The sequence below is a fragment of the Chiloscyllium punctatum genome, chromosome 11, assembly GCF_047496795.1.
Source record: "Chiloscyllium punctatum isolate Juve2018m chromosome 11, sChiPun1.3, whole genome shotgun sequence".
NCBI classification, from domain to species: domain Eukaryota; kingdom Metazoa; phylum Chordata; class Chondrichthyes; order Orectolobiformes; family Hemiscylliidae; genus Chiloscyllium; species Chiloscyllium punctatum.
The window spans coordinates 39,176,026-39,198,943 of NC_092749.1; the positions used below are offsets into that span (position 1 = coordinate 39,176,026).

Below are 22,918 nucleotides of genomic sequence, written 5' to 3' on the forward strand. Positions count from 1 at the left end.
AAAATGGGGCAGACAGTTCCATCCTGTAGCAAAGTGACCTATTGCAACTGTGTCTACCTGAAGAATGTATAGTGGTGTGAAAATGGTGAGTTTGCATATTACTGCCCCTTTCTCAGTCAAGCAGCTGCCTCCACCAAAGTAATAGATGGTGTTGGAATCAGAGAGTTTGCAGATATTCTATTCCACTGCATCTCTGAATTTCTACTTTCTGTCTTTAAATAATGAGGAAAAAAAGGCTTAATGATAAAATCAAATGACCCTTCAAGCTCATTCATTTTACAGACCATGTACATTTAATATAGTTAAAGAGTGTTCCCATTTATTTTTCACAAAAACAGGTGGAAAGATCACTTGCATATTCATGCCCACTCAGTTGCGTGAAAGCACTTTCTCTAAAATTAGCAACCTAAAGAAGACTTGATATATTAAATAAGGATTATGTGTGCGTGCATCTCTCAAAAATGTATATTAAACATGTTATGTGGAAAATAAGTCTGAAGTATGGCTTTGAGTTTGAACATGACCGTCAAACCAATCTTACACGTCACAGGATTTGGTACCCCCACCACACAATCCTGATACACTAGTTCCCTCCCAGACCTTCCCTTCCCCCACCTGCCTCATATAAATGGGGGGGTCAATCGTTATTTGCTTTCCTGAAGCCAGTGGCTGTTTTCACCCACAACAACAACAACAACAGGAAGTGGACTGAAATTGGAAGTTAATTGGCCCAAATGTTAAAATAGACCACATGTTTGTATTGCTGTGGGTAAATTTCTCACCCACTTATCAAAGATCAAATTTCAAGCACTTCATTAATTCTGTTGAATTAGTTTTCATTGGCTCAGAACTTATAACCAATATTTCTTTTTGACAGCTATTACATTGTATGCTTTCCATCTCATTCTACTGTGCAGTTGTGGATGAATGAAATACACTCAGGTTGTGTGGCTCAGTTCCTGCCGTAAAATTATAACAAGTCAGACCAGATTTTACAGTTTTAAAGAAGACCAAGTTATCGGCGTTTGCTGTCATTACTCTGTGAAAGTGACAGCAACACGTAACAATAATTTAAAACAAAAAAGCAGAATGATCATGGTTATAAAAAACTATAATTGCTACATTAATCTGCAAATTTTAGCCCATTAGCTCTTCAGTATGTGATCTGGCCTTCCGTTGTACATTAAAATGGCATCCTTTGTAACATAGATATTTTGCTTTTCATGGTAAAATGAGCATCACAACACTTACTTCTTTATAGCCTGATAGCACGCTGAAAGCCATAAGCTTTTCCTTAACTAACTTTATACCTGTTATGACACATGTCAACAAACGTAAAAAAAAATTGTTTGACACCTTACTAACCTTGCCAGTTTGCTTAGTCCAACCACTCTCTTATTCGGTAGGTAACCTATGTGTACCTAAGGTGAGAAATAAAATGGTAAAAATTAAGAAATGCCCATGTGCCCTCAACTGACGTAAAACACATTTCTGATGAAGGCTTTAGTCCTGTGAAATGTTGGATTTGTGAACAAGATGAGAGGAAATGAAGAAACTCTGACTGAATGCAAAAAAATGCTAGAACAGTTAATCAATACTGGCTTTTGATGGCCAGATATTCAAAGTAAATGCACTGGTGTTGTTATAGCAACCCCATGGCCATGCTGCAGTTCAGGAATTATTATTTTACTGGACAGATTATCAGATGCTCCTAATAATGCCTGCCATTTCCTGCCCTTCACATTTTGCACCTCCAGGTATCTTGAGATCCATACATAATGAAAATTGTTCAGGGCATAACATACCTAATGTACAGAAGGCAGACCACTGCAGATGCTGAGATAAAAACAGAAGGTGATGGAAATGCTTAGCAGGTCAGGCAGCATCTACAGAGAGAGGTAGGAGGATGGGAGGACTACAGATGCTGGAGATCAAAGTAGATGGTGTAGTGCTGGGAAAGCACAGCAGGTCAGGCAGCATCTGAGGAGTGGGAGAATTGATGTTTCAGGCAATAAGCCAGGAAATCAGAGAGAGGTAGGGTTAGTTTTTTTTTCAGGCCATTGACCTTTCATCTCTTGTGAGTTGGTAAAAGAGCAGCAAACATCTATTTATTACACAGCAGCATTTCAGACCAAGGTTGGCTTGCTGAGATTCCTTCTTTGCACTAACAATATCCTTTTTCTCAACTTCCTCTGGTTCCTATGCTCCATAGGAAAGGGACACAGCTGGATAGTGTAAGAGTGTCGATATTTTTCAAAACATTCAGAAAAGGTGATTGTACAAATGTGTAAATACATTCTGAATGGAACAATTTTCAATTATTAAAATCAAAACACGAGAACCACCAAGGGTTTCAGATCCTCTTGCAGCATTGGGCAGGCTAACTGCATGATTGGGAATCTGCAAGCTCAATGAGCATGACTTTCATTGGCTGTTTGACTAAGCTTCACACTTCTGGTTTTCTCTGGTTAGACTGGGTGGGCGCAATCACAACCTCCATCTATCTGTTTAAGCTTCACTGTTTAAGGCGATCCTGGTTAGTGACAGAATTCGATGACCAGCAAGAGAGAGAGGCAGCAACTCAAATAATGGGCGTCTCGAATGAAGGAAGGCTGTCTGCAGTTCTCGAAGCATCCCTGGATTTCAAGTTGCAGGCTGCATGGGCCCACAGAATCATGTTTATTTCCTCACAGTGAATGGAAGGAAGAAGCCTGCCTTGAATGAGACATGGCTACAAGTGACTGAGGAGCTGGGGGAGCAGGAGAATGATATCTTGCAAATGGACACAGAGCTGCAACTGGATAGAAAATCTCATCAAGGAAGCAAAGGCAAGTAGCAACCCCATCAACCTGATTCTCCCAACATTTTCATGCACCGCATTTCTTTTACCGATACACTTCACCCATTTATCTGTATTGAGGCAACTCATCATATCCCAATCTGACCATCCACCACTGACACTCACCCTCATCTTATTGTCATCCCATGTCAATCCCTCATGGTCACCCTCCCCAAATGTTCTCACCCAACCTCTCAAAAGTATTCTATTCCTCACATTCGCAATGCTTTACTTTTCCTCCTTCCTGGGAACAGATGTTCAGATTGTCAGGAAGAGACAGAGGAGCAAGGTCCTCCAGTCATGGCCAACCCGACCACTTTCGAGGAAGCTGCACAGGAAGTAAGCAGAGCCTCAGGATGCAATGGAGAGAGTGGAGCCTCCAAACTACCTGATGGCAGAATTAGGCATCTGTCACATAACACAACAGACTCACTCATGTTCACTTGTTGACAGTAGACAAGCAGAAACGATGATTTGCAGAATTCAGCCGGTGACTATTTTCAATTTGTCAGTTCTAATTCATTCTTTTATTATGCCTCACTGGGGTAACACACAGGATATAAAGCCATGCTATTTACAGAATCATCACCAAAGTTAAAGATTTTACAAAAGTGCACAAAATTCCCCAATTTTTCTGTATTTTAGTCTCAGGCTGACTGAAAGCAGGACCAGATTTCATAGAACATAGAACATTACAGCGCAGTACAGGCCCTTTGGCCCTCAATGTTGCCCCAAGCTGTGAAATTAATCTGATGCTCATCTAACCTACACTGTTCCATTATTATCCATATGTATGTCCAATGCCCATTTAAATGTCCTTAACATCGGCAAGTCTACTACTGTTGCAAGCAGGCCATTCCACACCCCTACTACTCTCTGAATAAAAAAACTATCCCTGATACCTGTCTTAAGTCTCACACCCCTCAATTTAAAGCTATGTCCCCTCGTGTTAGCCTTCACCATCTGAAGAAAAAGACGTTTTTGCCTAGTCTCCTGAATGGGGAGCTGACTTCACAGAAAACTCTGAGCCTCAGAGGAAATCAATTAACCAAATAATCAATTATCGAACAAAATAGTGCCCGCCCGCCTCGTTCGGATAATCGAAGATCCTCTGAACTTATTGTTGAGGGGAACCACCACAGGAGATACCAGCACTACCTAACGGTTTCCTTTCCTACCCCTGATGGTAACCATACCTTCTTCATATGGCTATGGAATAACTACCTCCCCCTAACTCCTCTCAATAACCCCCTCCGCCTTCCAAATGATCCAAACTTCATCCAGTTCCAGCTCCAGTTCCTTAACACGGTTCATAAGGAGCTGGAGTTGGGTGCACTTCCCACCAATGAAGTCAGAGGGACACTAGTGGTGACCCTTACCTTCCACATACTGCAGGAGGAACATTCAACTGCCCTAACCTCCATTCCCACTATTCTAAATTCCCAAATAGACCACTGAAAAAATGAAACACGAAAGAAAACACTTGTCACCTTACCAACCGATGCACAGAACGCTTTATCTGGTTAGAGGAGGAGGATGGGTGGGAGACATTACCAGAGTAGTGTTTCAAGTAAAGCAACTACCCAAATATGTAACCCCGTGACTTCTCCTACAGCCTCCAGGAACTGAATATCTCCCGACCTAACAGTTAGTAATTTATACTGTATACTCACGTATCCAGACAGGCTCTGCTGCTCCCTGGTGACCTCGTGACCTCTCTAAATGCCTCCAGGAACTGAATCCATTCTGTTTCAGTACTTAAACGTTATTCTGTGTTGCGAATCAATAGATTCTAGCTACAGGTAAACAATTATAAGCCGTTGCCATATAACTCTTGTTAAAACTCAAAGCCCCATTATAGAAAAGGGTGTTATGGGTAGAGGAAAATACTGGGAAGGTAATTCAATGTTCCCTGTCCACAAGGTTCACTGACATGACCCTTTTAGTTTGTCAGGCCTTGATGTTCCTCAGTCTGCCATCTTCAGCTACTTCCACTTTGTACAGAAGGCACATAGTGACTGGCTCACACCTCTCAAGTCTCTGACCTATTAGTTAAAAGCCACAGCCTGTAGCAACTGATGAGGAAGACTAAACTAACTTTCTGCAGGATTGAGGTGGAGAGAAAAGAACAGCTTCTTCATTTTTGGCAGTCTTCTGATGGTTGCTGACCAAACATTTACACCACAACGTGTAGGAGTCTCATGGTATCTCAGAATTTTCTGCTGCTGTCCATCTAATTGCACATCAGAAGTCCAAGGTAAAGTTGGGTAAGCTAGATTAAAACTCCAACTAATCACCGGTGATCTCCAATGTTTTGGAAATCCCTCCATAGCAATGAAAGTACACTGTTTGATTGCATGCTATGAGCCAAATTCTTTTACGTAGGCTATTAAGTAGCTATAATATTAAAAGCTACCAGCTTGTCAGTTGCTCAGCAACCTCCCATCCTCTTCTTTGTTAAAGCTGGCAAGTCCCAGGGAGCCCAGGAAACATGGGTGCTGTCAGTTAAAGGCAGAATTCATGATTGAAGTTGCAATCAATAGGCTTTTAGCACGTTAACTCTAGATCCACCTATCCTACTGGGGTTTCCTATACATTAATTCTGATTCTGCAGTTAAATCCAGATGTCAGTGGTTTCCTGCTGACATTTTGATGCCCATTTTTTGATGTTTTAACCCTTTGCACGTACTGACACTGAACCAGTTAAAACTCCACCCAAGGTGACACAATCAGTCATGTCTGTAATTTTAATAGATTCTGTTCTACACCAACACACAGTAGTTGCTACTTGTAATTTTTTACTGCACAGCAGGCTGAAACTAGAACACCAATGCTAGTTTTCATCACCTTTCTGTAGGGAGGAAACTTTGAGAAGGTGTAGTATATAGAGATTCACTGATGTGTATCAGAGATGAGAAGTCTTGGATTGTGAAGGAACAACAATTCACATTGGAGCTTTTCATTCAAACACAGAAGCATCAAAGACAAAATTGATAGGTGCTCAAAATTAAGAAGTCATGTAAAAGATATTATTTCTATTGATTGAGACAATTATTTCTATTGATTGAGACAATAACCTGCAGGTATAAATTTAAGTCCAGAATACTTGGTAATACAGAAATTTATTAGGATATTGAATTAGGGTGTAGGTTTGCTCGCTGAGCTGTAGGTTTGATATCCAGATGTTTCATTACCTGGCTAGGTAACATCATCAGTGGCGACCTCCAAGTGAAGCAAAGCTGTTGTCTCCTGCTTTCTATTTATAAGTTTGTCCTGGATGGGGGTTCCTGGGGGTTTGTGGTGATGTCATTTCCTGTTCGTTTTCTGAGAGGTTGATAGATGGTATCTAGATCTATGTGTTTGTTTATGGCGTTGTGGTTGGAGTGCCAGGCCTCTAGGAATTCTCTGGCATGTCTTTGCTTAGCCTGTCCCAGGATAGACGTGTTGTCCCAGTCGAAATGGTTTTTTTTTCATCCGTGTGTATGGCTACGAGGAAGAGAAGGTCATGTCTTTTTGTGGCTAGCTGGTGTTCGTGTGTCCTGGTGGCTAACTTTCTTCCTGTTTGACCTATGTAGTGTTTGTGGCAGTCCTTGCATGGAATTTTGTAGATGACGTTGGTTTTGTCCATGGGTTGTACTGGGTCTTTTAAGTTTGTTAGTTTTTGTTTGAGAGTGTTGGTTGGGTTTGTGTGCTACTAGGATTCCGAGAGGTCTCAGTAGTCTGGCTGTCATTTCTGAAACTTCTTTGATGTATGGGTAAGGTGGTTAGGGTTTCTGGCTGAGTTTGGTCTGCTTGTCATGGTTTGTTCTTGAGGAATCTGCGGACTGTATTTTTTAAGTATCCGTTCTTCTTGAATACGTTGTATAGGTGGTTCTCCTCTGTTTTCCGAAGTTTGTCTGTGCTGCAGTGTGTGTTGGCTCATTGGAATAGTGTTCTGATACAGCTTTGTTTGTGTGTGTTGGGATGGTTGCTGGTGTAGTTAAGTATTTGGTCAGTGTTTGTCGGTTTTCTGTATACGCAGGTTTGTAGTTCTCCGTTGTCCTTTCTTTCAACTGTGACGTCCAGGAATAAGAGTTTATTGTCGGTTTATGCCTGTGAGGGAGAACTTTATGCCTGTGAGGGTGTTGTTGATGATGTTAAATGTCTCTTCTATCTTGTTTCATTTTGTGATGACAAAGGTGTCATCTACGTAGCGAACCCAGATTTTTGGTCTGCTGGCCCTACCAACCATCAAACCAAGAAGAACGGATACTCAAATAATACAGTGCACAGATTCCTCAAGAACAAACCACGACAAGCAGACCAAACACAGCCAGAAACCCTAACCACCTTACCATACATCAAAGAAGTTTCAGAAATGACAGCCAGATGACTAAGACCCCTCGGAATCCTAGTAGCACACCAACCCACTCAAACAAAAACTAACAAACTTAAAAGACCCAGTACAACCCATGGACAAAACCAACGTCATCTACAAAATTCCATGCAAGGACTGCCACAAACACTACGTAGGACAAACAGGAAGAAAGTTAGCCACCAGGACACACGAACACCAGCTAGCCACAAAAAGACATGACCCGCTCTCCCTCGTAGCCATACACACGGATGAAAAGAAAACACCATTTCGACTGGGACAACACATCTATCCTGGGACAGGATAAGCAAAGACATGCCAGAGAACTCCTAGAGGCCTGGCACTTCAACCACAACGCCATAAACAAACACAGATCTAGATACCATCTATCAACCCCTCAGAAAACGAACAGGAAATGACATCACCACAAACTCCAGGAACCCCATCCAGGACAAACATATAAATAGAAAGCTTCACTTGGAGGTCGCCACTGATGATGTTACGTAGCCAGGTAATGAAACATCTGGATATCAAACCTACAGCTCAGCGAGCAAACCTACACCCTAAACCTCAACCGGAGCTACAAACCTTCACAAACCTTGCAAGGACATTGAATGATTACGCCATCAAAAACAGCAGTGGAATCAGAAATTATAATAGTTTCTGTGGGGAAAGTGCATAAATATTTGAAAAACAAAAGAACACTGGGAGAGGCACATAAATGGACAAAGTAGATATTGCTTACTGAGGTGCGGTTTGGAGCAGTGAGTCAAAATCCCTCTTTTCAAGCTGCTGAAGAATATTACTTTGTGAATTACTTTGCATCATATACTAACCTTTCTTACATCATATACTAACCTTTCCAAAAAATGGAACTAAATGATGTTCGCAAAGTGAGAACATATCGATATCTTTCACAATAACTACTTCATCGTGGTCCTCATCAAAGATAGCATCATTCAGAATGTCTGAAAATGACAGAAAGAAAGTCCAGAATAGGTGTTAAAGCTAAGCTAAAGTAGTCATTTATTTCTAGTTTGTTTTATGCTTAACGAACATATCAATGCTATCTACTACAAGTTAAATCAGCATCAAACTGATGACATTACATATTAAATGTAAAACAAACAAAAAACAATGTGTTTCAGTTTAAATGAAAATAAAATACTGCAGATGCTGAAAATATGAAATAAAAAGCATATGCAGGAAAAATTCTGCAGGTCTGGCAGCATCTATGGAGAGAGAAAAATAATGATTCAAATCTAATGAGACTCTTCTTCAGAACCATAAAACAGAAGGGAGACCACATCAGACTCTGAAGTGTTAACACAGTTTCTTTCTCCACAGATACTACCAGACCTGCTGAGTTTCTCCAATATTTTCTCTTTTCTGAAATTCCAGCTTTTAGTCTAATAATTTTGTTAAATATTTCTCAGCAGTGGACTCTAAGAAGTCATACTCAGGACAAGATTAGAAATTGTGAACAAACATTGACAGACCAATAATCTGCAAACACAGTCTATGTTCTAGGCACCAAGTCAAATCATTAAGAAATAAAATACTGGCAAACATTTTTTGAAAGCATGAATATTATGACACTACGTTTTTCTCAAGGATTATACCAATGTTAGTCCAATGATAGAGGATACAAGTAACATCCCAGACGCAGTGATAAATCAAGAAATAGAAGGAAGGGGGAACTCAGCAAAATGACAATCACTGGAGAAGTGGAATTGAGTAAGAGATTGGAGCTTCATGCTAGCTGATTCCCTTGTCCTGATGGACTTCTTTCCAAAATACCATAAGGACATAGGAGCTTAATTAGGACATTTGGCCCACCAGGTCTGCCTCACCATTTGATCATGACCATTACGGTTCTCAACTCCATTCTCCTGCCTCCTCCATATAACCCTTGATTCCATGGTCTTAAAAAGGTGTGGCTAGTGAGATAGTTAATGCATTGATTTTAATATTCCAAAACTTAATTTATTCAAGAGCAGTCCCATTTGCTTTGAAGATAGAGAATATAACTTCTTTATTATTAAAAGGAGAGAGAAAGCAGGAAACTATTAGCTTAACACCTATCAAAAGAAAATTGTTAGATGCTATAACAGGGTACAGGTAGACAACCCTTTAACCAAAATCTCGAAAAGCTCCAGAATCCGAAGGTTTTTTTTGTGAAGTTTTTAATCTCATTAACAAGGTTGTTTGGCATGCAAACAGTTAACCCAACACCACAACCACTCAATGCACGTCATTCAGATGTGACGTTGGTGGGGGGGGAACATGACCCATCACTGGCAGTCCTCAATTTTGTCTTAGGGACTCTTACTCACACTGAGTCTGCTGTTTGGTAAGATTTTTTAAAAATTTCACTGTTGAGCTGTCACTTATTCCAAAGTTTAAAAAATTCCAAATTCCAAAAACCAGTTGGTCCCAAACATTTCGGATAAAGGATTGTGTACTTAGAGTCATAGAGATGTACAACAAGGAAACAGACCCTTCGGTCCAACCTGTCCATGCCGACTAGATATCCCAACCAAATCTAGTCCCACCTGCCAGCACCCGGCCCATATCCCTCCAAACCCTTCCTATTCATATATCCATCCAAATGCCTTTTAAAGGTTGCAATCATACCAGCCTCCACCACATCCTCTGGCAGCTCATTCCATACACGTAGCACCCTCTGCATGAAAAGGTTGCCCCTTAGGTCTCTTTGATATCTTTCCCCTCTCACCCTCAACCTATGCCCTCTAGTTCTGGACTCCCCGACCCCACGGAAAAGACTTGTCTATTTATCCTATCCATGCCCCTCAATTTTGTAAACCTCTATAAGGTCACCCCTCAGCCTCCAACACTCCAGGGAAAACAGCCCCAGCCTGTCCAGCCTCTTCCTGTTGCTCAAATCCTTCAGCCCTGGCAAATCCTTGCAAATTTTTCTGAACCCTTTCAAGTTTCACAACATCTTTCCAATAGGAAGGAGACCAGAATTGCATGTAATATTCCTAACCAATGTCCTGTACAGCCGCAACATGACCTCCCAACTCCTATACTCAATACTTTGACCAATAAAGGAAAGCATACCAAACACCTTCTTCACTATCCTAACTACCTGCGACTCCACTTTCAAGGAGCTATGAACCTGCACTCCAAGGTCTCTTTGTTCAGCAACACTCCCTAGGACCCTACCATTAAGTATATAAGTCCTGCTAAGATTTACTTTCCCAAAATGCAGCACCTCGAATTTATCTGAATTAAACTCCATCTGCTACTTCTCAGCCCATTGGCCCATCTGGTCAAGATCCTGTTGTAATCTGAGGTAACCCTCTTCGCTGTCCACTACACCTCCAATTTTGGTGTCATCTGCAAACTTACTAACTGTACCTCTTATGCTCGCGTCCAAACCATTTATGTAAATGACAAAAAGTAGAGGACCCAGCACCGATCCTTGTGGCACTCCTCTGGTCACAGGCTTCCAGTCTGAAAAACAACCCTCCACCACCACCCTCTGTCTTCTACCTTTGAGCCAGTTCTGTATCCAAATGGCTAGTTCTCCCTGTATTCCATGAGATCTATCCTTGCTAATCAGTCTCCCATGGGGAACCTTGTAGAATGCATTATTGAAGTCCATATAGATCACATCTACTGCTTTGCCCTTATCAATCTTCTTTGTTATCTCTTCAAAAAACTCAATTAAGTTTGCGAGACATGATTTCCCACACACAAAGCCATGTTGACTATTCCCTAATCAGTCCTTGCCTTTCCAAATACATGTACATCCTGTCCCTCAGGATTCCCTCCAACAACTTGCCCACCACTGAAGTCAGGCTCACTGGTCTATAGTTCCCTGGCTTGTCTTTACCACCCTTCTTAAAGTGTGGCACCACATTTGCCAACCTCCAGTCTTCCGGCACCTCACCTGTGACTATCGATGATACAAATATCTCAGCAAGAGGCCCAGCAATCACTTCTCTAGCTTCCCACAGAGTTCTCCAGTACACCTGATCAGGTTCTGGGGATTTATCCACCTTTACCCATTTCAAGACATCCAGCACTGCCTCCTCTGTAATCTGGACATTTTGCAAGATGTCACCATCTATTTCCCTACAGTCTGTATCTTCCATATCCTTTTCCACAGTAAATACTGATACAAAATATTCATTTAGTTTCTCCCCCACTTTCTGTGGCTCCACACAAAGGCTACCTTGCTGATCTTTGAGGGGCCCTATTCTCTCCCCAGTTACCCTTTTGTCCTTAATATATTTGTAAAAACCCTTTGGATTCTCCTTAATTCTATCTGCCAAAGCTATCTCATGTCCCCATTTTTCCCTCCTGACTTCCCTCTTAAGTATACTCCTACTGCCTTTATACTCTAAGGATTCACTCGATCTATCCTGTCTATACCTGACATATGCTTCCTTCTTTTTCTTAACCAAACCCTCAATTTCTTTAGTCATCCAGCATTCCCTAAACCTACCAGCCTTCCCTTTCACCCTGACAGGAATATACTTTCTCTGGATTCTTGTTATCTCATTTCTGAAGGCTTCCCATTTTCTAGCCATCCCTTTACCTGCGAACATCTGCCTCCAATCAGCTTTCAAAAGTTCTTAAGAACTTTTTTGTACTTGTATTAAAGGTAATCAGGCAGAGTCAACATGGTTTTGAGAAAGGGACCATAGTTCTTTGAGGAGGTAACACAAGGTGTGGATAAAGGAGAACCAGTGTATGTACTGTATTTAAATTTGCAAAAGGCATTTGATAAAGTGCCATCACATCGATTGTTATTGCAGCTTTTGCTGATGAAGTATGGTGTAACGTACTGGCATTGATAGAAAGTTGGCTGGCTAAATGGAAGCAGATAGTAGTTGTAAATGGATCTTTTCTCAGATTGGCAAGATGTAACAAATGGTGTGCCACTGGGTACATAAGTAATTTTGATGCAAGGAAAGAATGTATGTTTGCCAAATCTTCTGATGCCACAAATAAAGGTAGGAAAATAAGTTATCGAGTCATAGAGATGTACAGCATGGAAACAGACCCTTCGGTCCAACCCGTCCATGTCGACCAGATATCCCAACCCAATTTAGGAGATAAATAACATATATATACGTTAAGTGAGTGAGCAGAGATGAGGCAAATGGTGTATAATGTGGGAAAATATAATATTGTCCATTTTGACAGGAAGCATAAAAAGGAAACATATTATCTAGATGGTGAGAGATCGCAGAACTCTGAGAAGCTGAGGGAACTGGGTGTCCTCATACATGAATTGCAAAAGGTCAGTATGCAGGTATGGCAGGTAATTAGGAAAGCTAGTTGAATGTTATTTATTGCAAAAGGAATTGAATAAAAAAAAGTAGGGAAATTATGCTTGGTTATGCAGAGCCTTGGTAAGACCACATCTGGAGTGCCGTGCACAGTATTAATCTTCATATTTCAAGAAGGATGCAATTTCATTCAGAGCTTTGCTAGGCTGATGCCTGAAATGTATAGGTTATCTTGTGATGAAAAGTTGTACAGGCTAGCCTTGTATCCGCTGGAGTTTCAAACCATAAGAGGTGATTTAATTGAAACAAAATATTGAAATGTTTGGAGGGGGTGTATATGGAGAGGATGTTTCCTCTTGCGGGAGAACCTAGAGCTAGGAGTCACTGTTAAAAATCAGGTCGACATTTAACACAAAGATTAGTCAAAAAAAAATTCTCAGATTATCATGAGTCTTTGCAACTCTTTGCAAAGATGGTAGAAGCAGAGACCTTACATCATTTTAAAGGCAGAGATAGATAGATTCTTGTTAAGCAAGTAGGTTGAAAAGTTATTGGGCTAGGTGGCAATGCTGATTTGAGGTTCCAATCAAATCTGATGAGAATATAGGAGGCATGGTTCGTACGTTTGCAGATGACATGAAATTTGGTGGTACAGTCGACAGTGAAGAAGCAAATCTAAGATTACAAAGGGATCTTGATCAATTTGGCCAATGGGTTGAGGAGTGGCAGGTGCAGTTTAAGTTGGACAAATGTGAGGTATTGATTTTTGGAAAAACAAACAAGGGCAGCAATTACACAGTTAATAGTAGGGCCTTGGTCATGCTGTCGAACAGAGAGACCGAGGGGTTCAGCCACATAGTTCTTTGAAAGTGGCATCACAGGTAGACAGGGTGGTTAGGAAGATGTTTAGCACACTTCTTTTCATTGTTCAGATCATGGAGTATTGGAGACGGGACATCATGTTGAGGTTGTACAGGACATTGGTGAGGCCACTTTTGAAATACTGTGTACAGTTCTGGTTGCCCTCCTATAGGAAAAACATTATTAAATTGAAGAGGGTGCAGACAAGATTTACCTGGATGTTTTTGGAACTGGAGGGTTTGAGTTATAAGGAAAGGCTGGATAAGCTGGGATATTTTTCACTGGAAAGTAGGAGGTTGAGGGATGACCTTATAGACGTTTATAGAATTATGAGAGGATAGGGTGAATACTCAAGCACTTTCTCCGAGGATTGGGGAGTCCAGAAATAAAGGGCATAGGTTTAAAGTGAGGGGGGGGGAAAAGATTTAAAAAGGGCTTGAGGAGTAACCTTTTCACACAGAGGGTGCTGCATGTATGGAATGAGGGTAGAGGCAGATGTAATTGTAACATTTAAAAGAATCTGGATAGTTTTATGTATATGAATGGAGGGATATGCATCAAATGCAGGCAAGTGTATTTGGAAAGGCAAGGACTGATTAGGGATAGTCAACATGGCTTTATGCATGGGAAATTATGTCTCACAAATCTGATTGAGTCTTTTGAAGAAATAACAAAGAGGATTGATGAGCGCAGAGCAGTAGTTGTGAAATATATGGACTTTAGTAAGGCGTTCGACAAGGTTCCCTATGGGAGACTGGTGAGCAAGGTTAGATCTCATGGAATAAAGGGAGAACTAGGCATTTGAATACAGAACTGGCTCAAAGGTAGAAGACAGAGGGTGATGGTGGAGGGTTGTTTTTCAGACTGGAGGCCTGTGACCAGTGGAGTGCCACAAGGATTGGTGCTGGGTCCTCTACTTTTCGTCATTTATATCAATGATTTGGATGTGAGCATAAGAGGTATAGTTATTAAGTTTGCTGATGACACCAAAATTGGAGGTGTAGTGGACAGTGAAGGTTATCTCAGATTACAACGGGATCTTCATCAGATGGACCTATGGGCTGAGAAGTGGCAGATGGAGTTTAATTTAGATAAATGAGAGGTGCTGCATTTTGGGAAAGCAAATCTTAGCTGGACCTATACACTTAATGGTAAGGTCCTCGGGAGTGTTGGTGAACAAAGAGACCTTAGAGTGCGGGTTCATAGCCCCTTGAAAGTGGAGTCGCAGGTAGACAAGATATTGAAGAAGGCTTTTGGTATGCTTTCCTTTATTGGTCAGAGTATTGTTTACAGGAGTTGTAAGGTCATGTTGCGGCTGTACAGAACATTGGTTAGGCCATTGTTGGAATACTACATGCAATTATGGGTGGCCTGGTGGTACAGTGGTTAGCACTGCTGCCTCACAGTGCCAGAGACCTGGATTCAATTCCCGCCTCAGGCAACTGTCTGTGTGAAGTTCGCACATTCTCCATATGTCTGCGTGGGTTTCTTCCGGGTGGTCCGGTTTCCTCCCACACTCCAAAAATGTGCAGGTTAAGTGAATTGCCTGTAGTGTTAGGTAAAGGGGTAAATGTAGGGGAATGGGTCTGGTTGGCCGAAGGGTCTGTTTCCACACTGTAAGTAATCTAATCTAATCTAATCCTGTTCTCCTTCCTATCAAAAAGATGTTGCAAACCTTGAAAGGGTTCAGAAAAGATTTACAAGGATGTTGCCAGGGTTGGAGGATTTGAGCTATAAGGAGAGGCTGAACAGGCTGGGGCTAGTTTCCCTGGACCATCGGAGGCTGAGGGGTGACCTTATAGACGTTTATAAAATCATGAGGGGCATGGATAGGATAAATAGACAAAGTCTTTCCCCTGGAGTGGGGGAGTCCAGAACAAGAGGGCATAGGTTTAGTGTGTTAGGGTGGTACTTGAATGGAATGAGCTGCCTGAGGATGTGGTGGAGGCTGGGACAATTGCAACATTTAAAAGGCATTTAAGACCATAAGACCATAAGACATAGGAGTGGAAGCAAGGCCATTCGGCCCATCGAGTCCACTCCGCCATTCAATCATGGCTGATGCGCATTTCAGCTCCACTTGCCAGCGTTCTCCCCGTAGCCCTTAATTCCTCTAGACAACAAGAACCTATCAATCTCGGCCTTGAAGACATTTAGCGTCCCGGCTTCCACTGCACTCCGTGGCAATGAATTCCACAGGCCCACCACTCTCTGGCTGAAGAAATGTCTCCGCATTTCCGTTCTGAAATGACCCCCTCTAATTCTAAGGCTGTGTCCACGGGTCCTAGTCTCCTCGCCTAACAGAAACAATTTTCTAGCATCCACCTTTTCAAAGCCATGCATTATTTTGTACGTCTCTATTAGATCTCCCCTTAATCTTCTAAACTCCAACGAATACAATCCCAGTATCCTCAGCCGTTCCTCATATGCTAGACCTGTCATTCCAGGGATCATCCGTGTGAATCTCCGCTGGACACGTTCCAGTGCCAGTATGTCCTTCCTGAGGTGTGGGGACCAAAACTGGACACAGTACTCCAAATGGGGCCTAACCAGAGCTTTATAAAGTCTTAGTAGTACATCTCTGCTTTTATATTCCAACCCTCTTGAGATAAGAGACAACATTGCATTCGCTTTCTTAATCACAGACTCAACCTGCATGTTTACCTTTAGAGAATCCTCGACTAGCACTCCCAGATCCCTTTGTGCTTTGGCTTTATTAAGTTTCTCACCATTTAGAAAATAGTCCATTCCTATATTCTTTTTGCCAAAGTGCAAGACCTCGCACTTGCTCACGTTAAATTCCATCAGCCATTTCCTGGACCACTCTCCCAACCTGTCGAGATCCTTCTGTAGCCTCCCCACTTCCTCAGTACTACCTGCCTGTCTACCTAACTTTGTATCATCGGCAAACTTCGCTAGAATGCCCCCGGTTCCCTCATCCAAATCATTAATATATAATGCGAACAGCTGTGGCCCCAGCACCGAACCCTGCGGGACACCGCTCGTCACCGGCTGCCATTCTGAAAAAGAACCTTTTATCCCAACTCTCTGCCTTCTGTTAGATAGCCAATCCTCAATCCATCCCAGCAGCTCACCTCGAACACCATGGGCCCTCACCTTGCTCAGCAGTCTCCCGTGTGGCACCTTATCAAAGGCCTTTTGAAAGTCCAGATAGACCACATCCACTGGGTTCCCCTGGTCTAACCTACTTGTTACCTCTTCAAAAAATTCCAACAGGTTTGTCATGCATGACCTCCCTTTACTAAATCCATGTTGACTTGTTCTAATCAGACTCTGCTCTTCCAAGAATTTAGAAACCTCATCCTTAATGATGGATTCTAGAATTTTACCAACAACCGAGGTTAAGCTGATTGGCCTATAATTTTCCATCTTTTGCCTTGATCCTTTCTTGAACAAGGGGGTTACTACAGCCATCTTCCAATCGTCCGGGACCTTTCCTGACTCCAGTGACTCTTGAAAGATCTCAACCAATGCCTCTGCTATTTCCTCAGCAACCTCTCTCAGAACTCTAGGGTGTATCCCATCGGGGCCAGGAGATTTATCAATTTTAAGACTTTTTAACTTTTCTAGCACTATCTCTTTCGTAATGGCAACCATACTCAACTCAGCCCCGTGACACCCTTTAATTTTTGGGATATTACTCATGTCTTCCACTGTGAAAACTGACGCAAAGTACTTGTTAAGTTCTCCTGCTATTTCCCTATCTCCCATCACTAGGCTCCCTGCATCAGTTTGAAGTGGCCCAATGTCTACTTTTGCCTGTCGTTTGTTTCTTATGTACTGAAAGAAACTTTTACTATTATTTCTAATATTGCTGGCTAGCCTACCTTCATATTTGATCCTCTCATTTCTTATTACACTCTTTGTTATCCTCTGTTTGCTTTTGTATCCTTCCCAATCTTCTGATTTCCCACTGTTCTTAGCCACTTTATAGGATCTCTCTTTTTCTTTAATACATTTCCTGACTTCCTTTGTCAGCCAAGATTGTCTAATCCCTCCCCAGTTAATCTTTCTTTTCTTGGGAATGAACCTCTGTACAGTGTCCTCAATTATACCTACAAACTCCTGCCATTTTTGCTCTAGTGTCTTCCCGGTTAGCCTCTGCTTCCAGTCTATTTTAGTCAGTTCCTCTCTCATGCCTTCATAATTACCTTTATTCAACTGTAACACCATTACATCAGATTTTGCCTTCTCCCTTTCAAACTCCAGACTGAACTCTACCATATTATGGTCGCTACTTCCTAAGGGTTCCCTTACTTTAAGATCTTTTATAGAGTCTGGATGGGTATAAGAATAGGAAGGGTTTGGAGGGATATGGGCCGGGTGCTGGCAGGTGGGACTAAATAGAGTTGGAATATGTGGTTGGCATGGATGAGTTAGACCGAAGGGTTTCTTTCTGTGCTGCATGACTCTATGATCTTACTGAATAGCTGAGGGTGCTCAAAGAACTGAATGGCCAGCTCCTTTTACTGCTTAACATGTTTGTATGTCATTCAAACTTAAAAAGAATTAACCTATGCCCAAAAATTGATGTAATGTGTTCATTAAACATAATCAGCAGGTGTTCACATGGTATTATCAATTTAGTACGATGTTATGAAAGACATAACATACAAACGTTTCATTGCATTGGACCTCTAGCCTTGATCAGTGTAAGCAGATTAGCACGACATCCTTACAGCTCTTCCACAGGAATCCTCATTTGAGTTGTTGTTTACATTGTGAATTCCTTTTCACTGGACTCAAAGTATACAGATTGAGTAATACGAACAAAAGGATATTGCCGCATTTTTGCTTTTTTTAAGGGAATCCAAATATATACTATACTGCAAAATCCCAACATATATTAATTACAGTGAAACTTGCATTTATATTGTACCTTTTACAGTCTCAGGATATTTCAAATGCTTAACAGCTAACTAAAGTTATTTTGAAGTGTGGTTACTGTTTCAATATAGGAAATACAGCAGTTCCTTCAAAATGGCATTGTAGTGATCTTAGTAGTGGATTTCTATCATCTCGGACACTAGGGATAATGTCCCTGCTCTTCTCTGAAATAATGCCTTGGGGTCTTTTATGCCCAATTGAAAACCAGATGGGACACATCACAAAGACAGCACCTCTAACATTGCAACACTCTTTCATACTACTCATATTGCAACCTTGATTTCTATAGTCAAGTCTCAGATATGGAACTCAAATCCACAATGTTCCCAATGAAAGGTGAATGCTGCCAACTAAACTAAGACATTCACAGGCTCAACTTTTTATTATAGAACAGGGTAAATGTTAACGTTCCAGCTTGTGATTCTACACCGTATACACTGAGTGGTTGAGAAAATGATTGGTGACACAAGATTTGCGATTTAGGAAGGGTGTGAGGATCTTTGAGAGAGATCAATGGAGATTTACCAGAATGCAGCTGATGTGTGACCATACAAGCAAGTCTGAGCATGGTGTTGAGGAAGCTGTTATCATTCTAACATTCTGGAACACTCAGATGCGTGCATCTTTCAGCCCCCACAGCACATACAGGGCTGGTTGTTTGGTGACAAAGGTTACCCCATCGAGACCTGGCAGAATACACCTTGCTACAGATTCACACTGAATAGAGGTTCAACACTGCACATCCTTCCACAAGGCCCACTGTCAGGAGATCATAGGCCTCTTGAAATTGCACTTACATGCTTGGACAAGTCATTGTAGTATATGATAGTCAAACTGTCCCCCATTGTCATGGTTCGCAACATGGTTGACTCAACAAAAGGCAGATTCAGAGACAGAGTTGAGGGACAAGAGGATATGCTGGTGAGCAAGGTGAAAATGAGGAAGAAGACAGGAAGAAGACAAGACCAAGGTCCCATGAGCCAGATGCCCATGAGAAACCTCAGCGCCACCCATTTCCAAGATGACTGAGCTCCATGACATGTTTCTATTAATGATTTATTTTTCATATGCATGATGATTGGGAGACCACTGCTATGTAACAATATCCCATAGATCGTACAAGATTTCATTCTGCATGATTGTTTTACAGTAAGGGCCACATGTTTATTTTTTAATCAGTTTGCAATATGATCCCTTTGTGAAGAATGCAGAGATTCCCACCTCAGTTAAATATTGCTCACCTCATATCCTTGGAATGTTTAGCCTAGCTATAAGTATTCCAGCCGAATGAAAATACGGTTCCCTCTTTCATCCAGGGGTATCTGATCAGACAGGGAGGAATCTGTGTTAGGAGTCAGGTGTTAGGTCGAGGGTGGATGTAGGCTCTGTTGGTGGCTGGGGGGTGGGGTGGGGGAAGAGATTAGCATCAGGCCACGGGGTAGTCTGTAGTGGCTGTCACACATTTGGGAGGATGTAAGTTGCTGGATAGGTTTGCTGTTGGGGGAGGAGACGGTATGTGTGGTGGTGGGTGGGTTTGGTCAGTGGTGCGTCAGCATGTTAGCTGAATATCTCCCCGGGAATTATAGCTGCTTTTCAAGCCCTCTAATGTTTGGAGGGTCACTATTAACTCTGAATCGCAGACCTCTGAATTCTCCAACTTTAATGGGACTCTTTCTGATTGTTCAAGATACAATGGAATTGTCCATCAGCAAAAAAAAAGCTTATAGGAGGAGAATATGGTGATGGGATTCATTGGTAATACTTTGAGGTGGCCCAGCCAGCATATGCCAAACATCCTTCCTCTGTAAAATGAAATTTGGGAACAGTTATGGATTCCACATTACTCCTACAGGACTGTGAGTGTATCAACTGGAAACTCTGACTATGCCAGCTCTAGCTTTGTCCAATTGTTTTGGATTTTCAGCTGCATTTATATGGGACAAATAGTCACCTCCCCATCTGTAGCAAGATGATTTTAGATTTTGTCCATCAGATAAATCCTCTTGCCTAAGAAATGAAGCTTTTTTGAAGTCCCTGTGTGCTATTGTGTGGGTGTGTGCAAGCCTATGTCAAGCATGATCAAGAAAAAGGTGTACACAGCTCATTGTATTGGCGCTCACACATTTTCATATAATGGAACCAAATCTGCTGCCTCAAATCTGGTTTACACCGTCAACTATTTGCCTCCGTTGCATTTTTGACGGATTATTACACATTGTGCTGTCAGAAAAGAAATCTTTCATTTAGTAGATTTAATTGCTTATTTGTATTGCAACAGCTGATACATAAAAACTAAGTGTCACTTTAAGTAGATTTATATAATCACCAAGTTAGAAACCTGCTCAAGCTTAAAGGAATTGTCGTCAAACATAAGCTGTTAAAATCATCTGTCGCACATATATTCACTTTATCTACCTGTGATAACCCCGACAAGGCCCATGGGGAATCATTGCTTAATCTCCCAACAGAGTACGAGTTCCCTTGGCAACAGGTAATAGCCTGCCTGACTGGAATTCTTCATCAATGAGCCTTTTGAAAAGCAGATGTAGATGTGGCACTGTTTTGGTGGGTGAAAATACCTGCCCTGTGAACAGGTAATCTGGAGTTCAAATCTCAGTGTTGCCTCACTTCTAACTCAGCCTTTCAATGAAGCTGACAGCGGAAAGTAGCCCTGCTCAATTTATAGCAACACTGTGCTCTTCTGCTTGTGGGCAGAAGTAGACAAGACCTTCAATTAAGTAAAAACAAGGGTTTTTGTTTTACACAATAAAGCAAATTCAGAGGCCTCTAATGGTACAGTGGTGGAGCCCCTACCATTGATCCAAAAGCACAGGTTCAACTATCTGCTCCAGAGGTGTGCTAAATTGGCCAAATAAGAGTCAAATTGGGCTCAAAATGTAATTCTTTTTCTTTCTACAGATGTTGCCAGACCTACTTTCTCCAATAATTTCTGTTCTTATTTCAGACCTCCAGCATCAGCAGTGTTTTATTTTGATATGCCGATAGGCCTATATTGTTTCTAGGGTCGAGAGTGGGATGCTGGAAAAGCACAGCAAGTCAGGCAGCCTCTGAGGAGCAGGTGAATCGACAATTCGGGCCTGGGCCTTCATCAGGAATGAGGCTGGGAGCCGAGGGGGTGGGGAGATAAATGGGAGGGGGTGAGGCTGGGGGGGGAGGTAGCTGGGAGTGCGGTAGGTAGATGGAGGTAGGGTAATGGTGATAGGTCAGAGAGGAGGGTGGAGCAGAGAGGTGGGAAGGAAGATGGACAGATAGGAGAGGTCTTGAGGGCGGTGCCGAGTTGGACCGCTGGAACTGGAATAAGGTGGGGGAGGGGAAATGAGGAAACTGGTGAAATCCACATTGATGCTGTGTGGTTAGAGGGTCCCAAGGCAGAAGATGAGGCGTTCTTTCTCCAGGCATCAGGTGGTGAGGGTGTGGCGATGGAGGAGGCCCAGTACCTGCATGTCCTTGGTGGAGTGGGACAGGAAGTTGAAGTGTTCGGTCACGGGGCAGTGTGGTTGGTTGGTGAGGATGTCCCAGAGATGTTCTCTGAAGTGCTCTGCTAGTAGGCATCCTGTCTCCCCAGTGTAGAGGAGACCGCATCGAGAGCAAAGGATACAGTAAATAACTCGTGTTGAAGTGCAGGTAAAATTCTGATGGATGTGGAAGGCTCCTTTGGGGCCTTGGACGGAGGTGAGGGGGGAGGTGTGGGTGCAGGGTAAGGTGCAAGGAGGGAAGGGTGAGTTGGTGGGGGACATGGACCTGATAAGACAGTTGTGGTATTTACGGAAAGCAGATAGTGGAGGGGAGGGGGGGGTAAATATATCTCTGGTGGTGGGGTTCGCTTGTAGGTGGGTGGAAATGGCAGAGGATGATGGAGTGGAAGGTGAGGACTAGGGTGGGGAGGTGTGGACAGTGCTCTGTCCTTGTTGCGGTTGGAGGGATGGGGTTCGAGGGCAGATGTGCAGGAAGTGGATAAGATGAGCTAGAGGGCATCATTGACCACTTGGGAGGGAAAATTGCAATCTTTGAAGAAGGAGGCCATCTGGTGTGTTCTGTGATGGAATTGGTCCTCCTGGGAGCAGATGCAGCAGAGGCAGAGGAACTAGGAATAAGGGATAGCGTTTTTCCAGGAGGCAAGTTGGGATGAGATGTAGACCAGCTAGCTGTGGGAGTCGGTGGGTTTATAGAAGATGTCCGTGTTGTGTTGGTCACCATTGATGGAGATGGAGAGGTCCAGGAAAGGGAGGGAGCTGTCTGAGATGGTCCAGGTGAATTTAAGGTGAGGTGGAATGTGTTGCTGAAGTTGATGAACTGCTCAACCTCCTCATGGAAGGATGAGGTGGCACCAATACAGTCATCAATGTAGCAGAGGAAAAGGTGGGGAATGGTGCCGGTGTAACTGTGGAAGATAGAATGTTCCACGTAACTGACAAAGACAGGCATAGCTGGGGCCCATGGAGGCACCCAGGGCTACCCCTTTCATCTGGAGGAGTGGGAGGATTCAAAGGAGAAAATATTGAGGGTGAGATGTTCAGCCAAATGAATGAGTGTGTCAGTGGAAGGGTACTGGTGGGGATGATGAGACAGGAAGAAACGGAAGGCTTAGAGGCCCTAGTCATGGTGGATAGAGGTGTATAGGGACTGGATATCCATGGTGAAGATGAGGCATTGGGGCCAGGAAACAAA

At 42.5% G+C, this 22,918-nt stretch overlaps 1 protein-coding gene across 1 annotated transcript in view; it reads right to left on the bottom strand.

Moving 5' to 3' along the window:
• gch2 (GTP cyclohydrolase 2) overlaps nt 1-22,918 on the bottom strand; it is a 53,751-nt gene that overhangs the window by 15,354 nt on the left and 15,479 nt on the right. Inside the window, exons 2-3 of the mRNA XM_072580658.1 lie at nt 8,052-8,161; nt 1,366-1,421 (exon numbers count right to left, since the gene is read on the bottom strand). Of these exons, the coding sequence (XP_072436759.1) occupies nt 1,366-1,421; nt 8,052-8,161 (166 nt within the window). The remainder of the gene's footprint in view (nt 1-1,365; nt 1,422-8,051; nt 8,162-22,918) is intronic.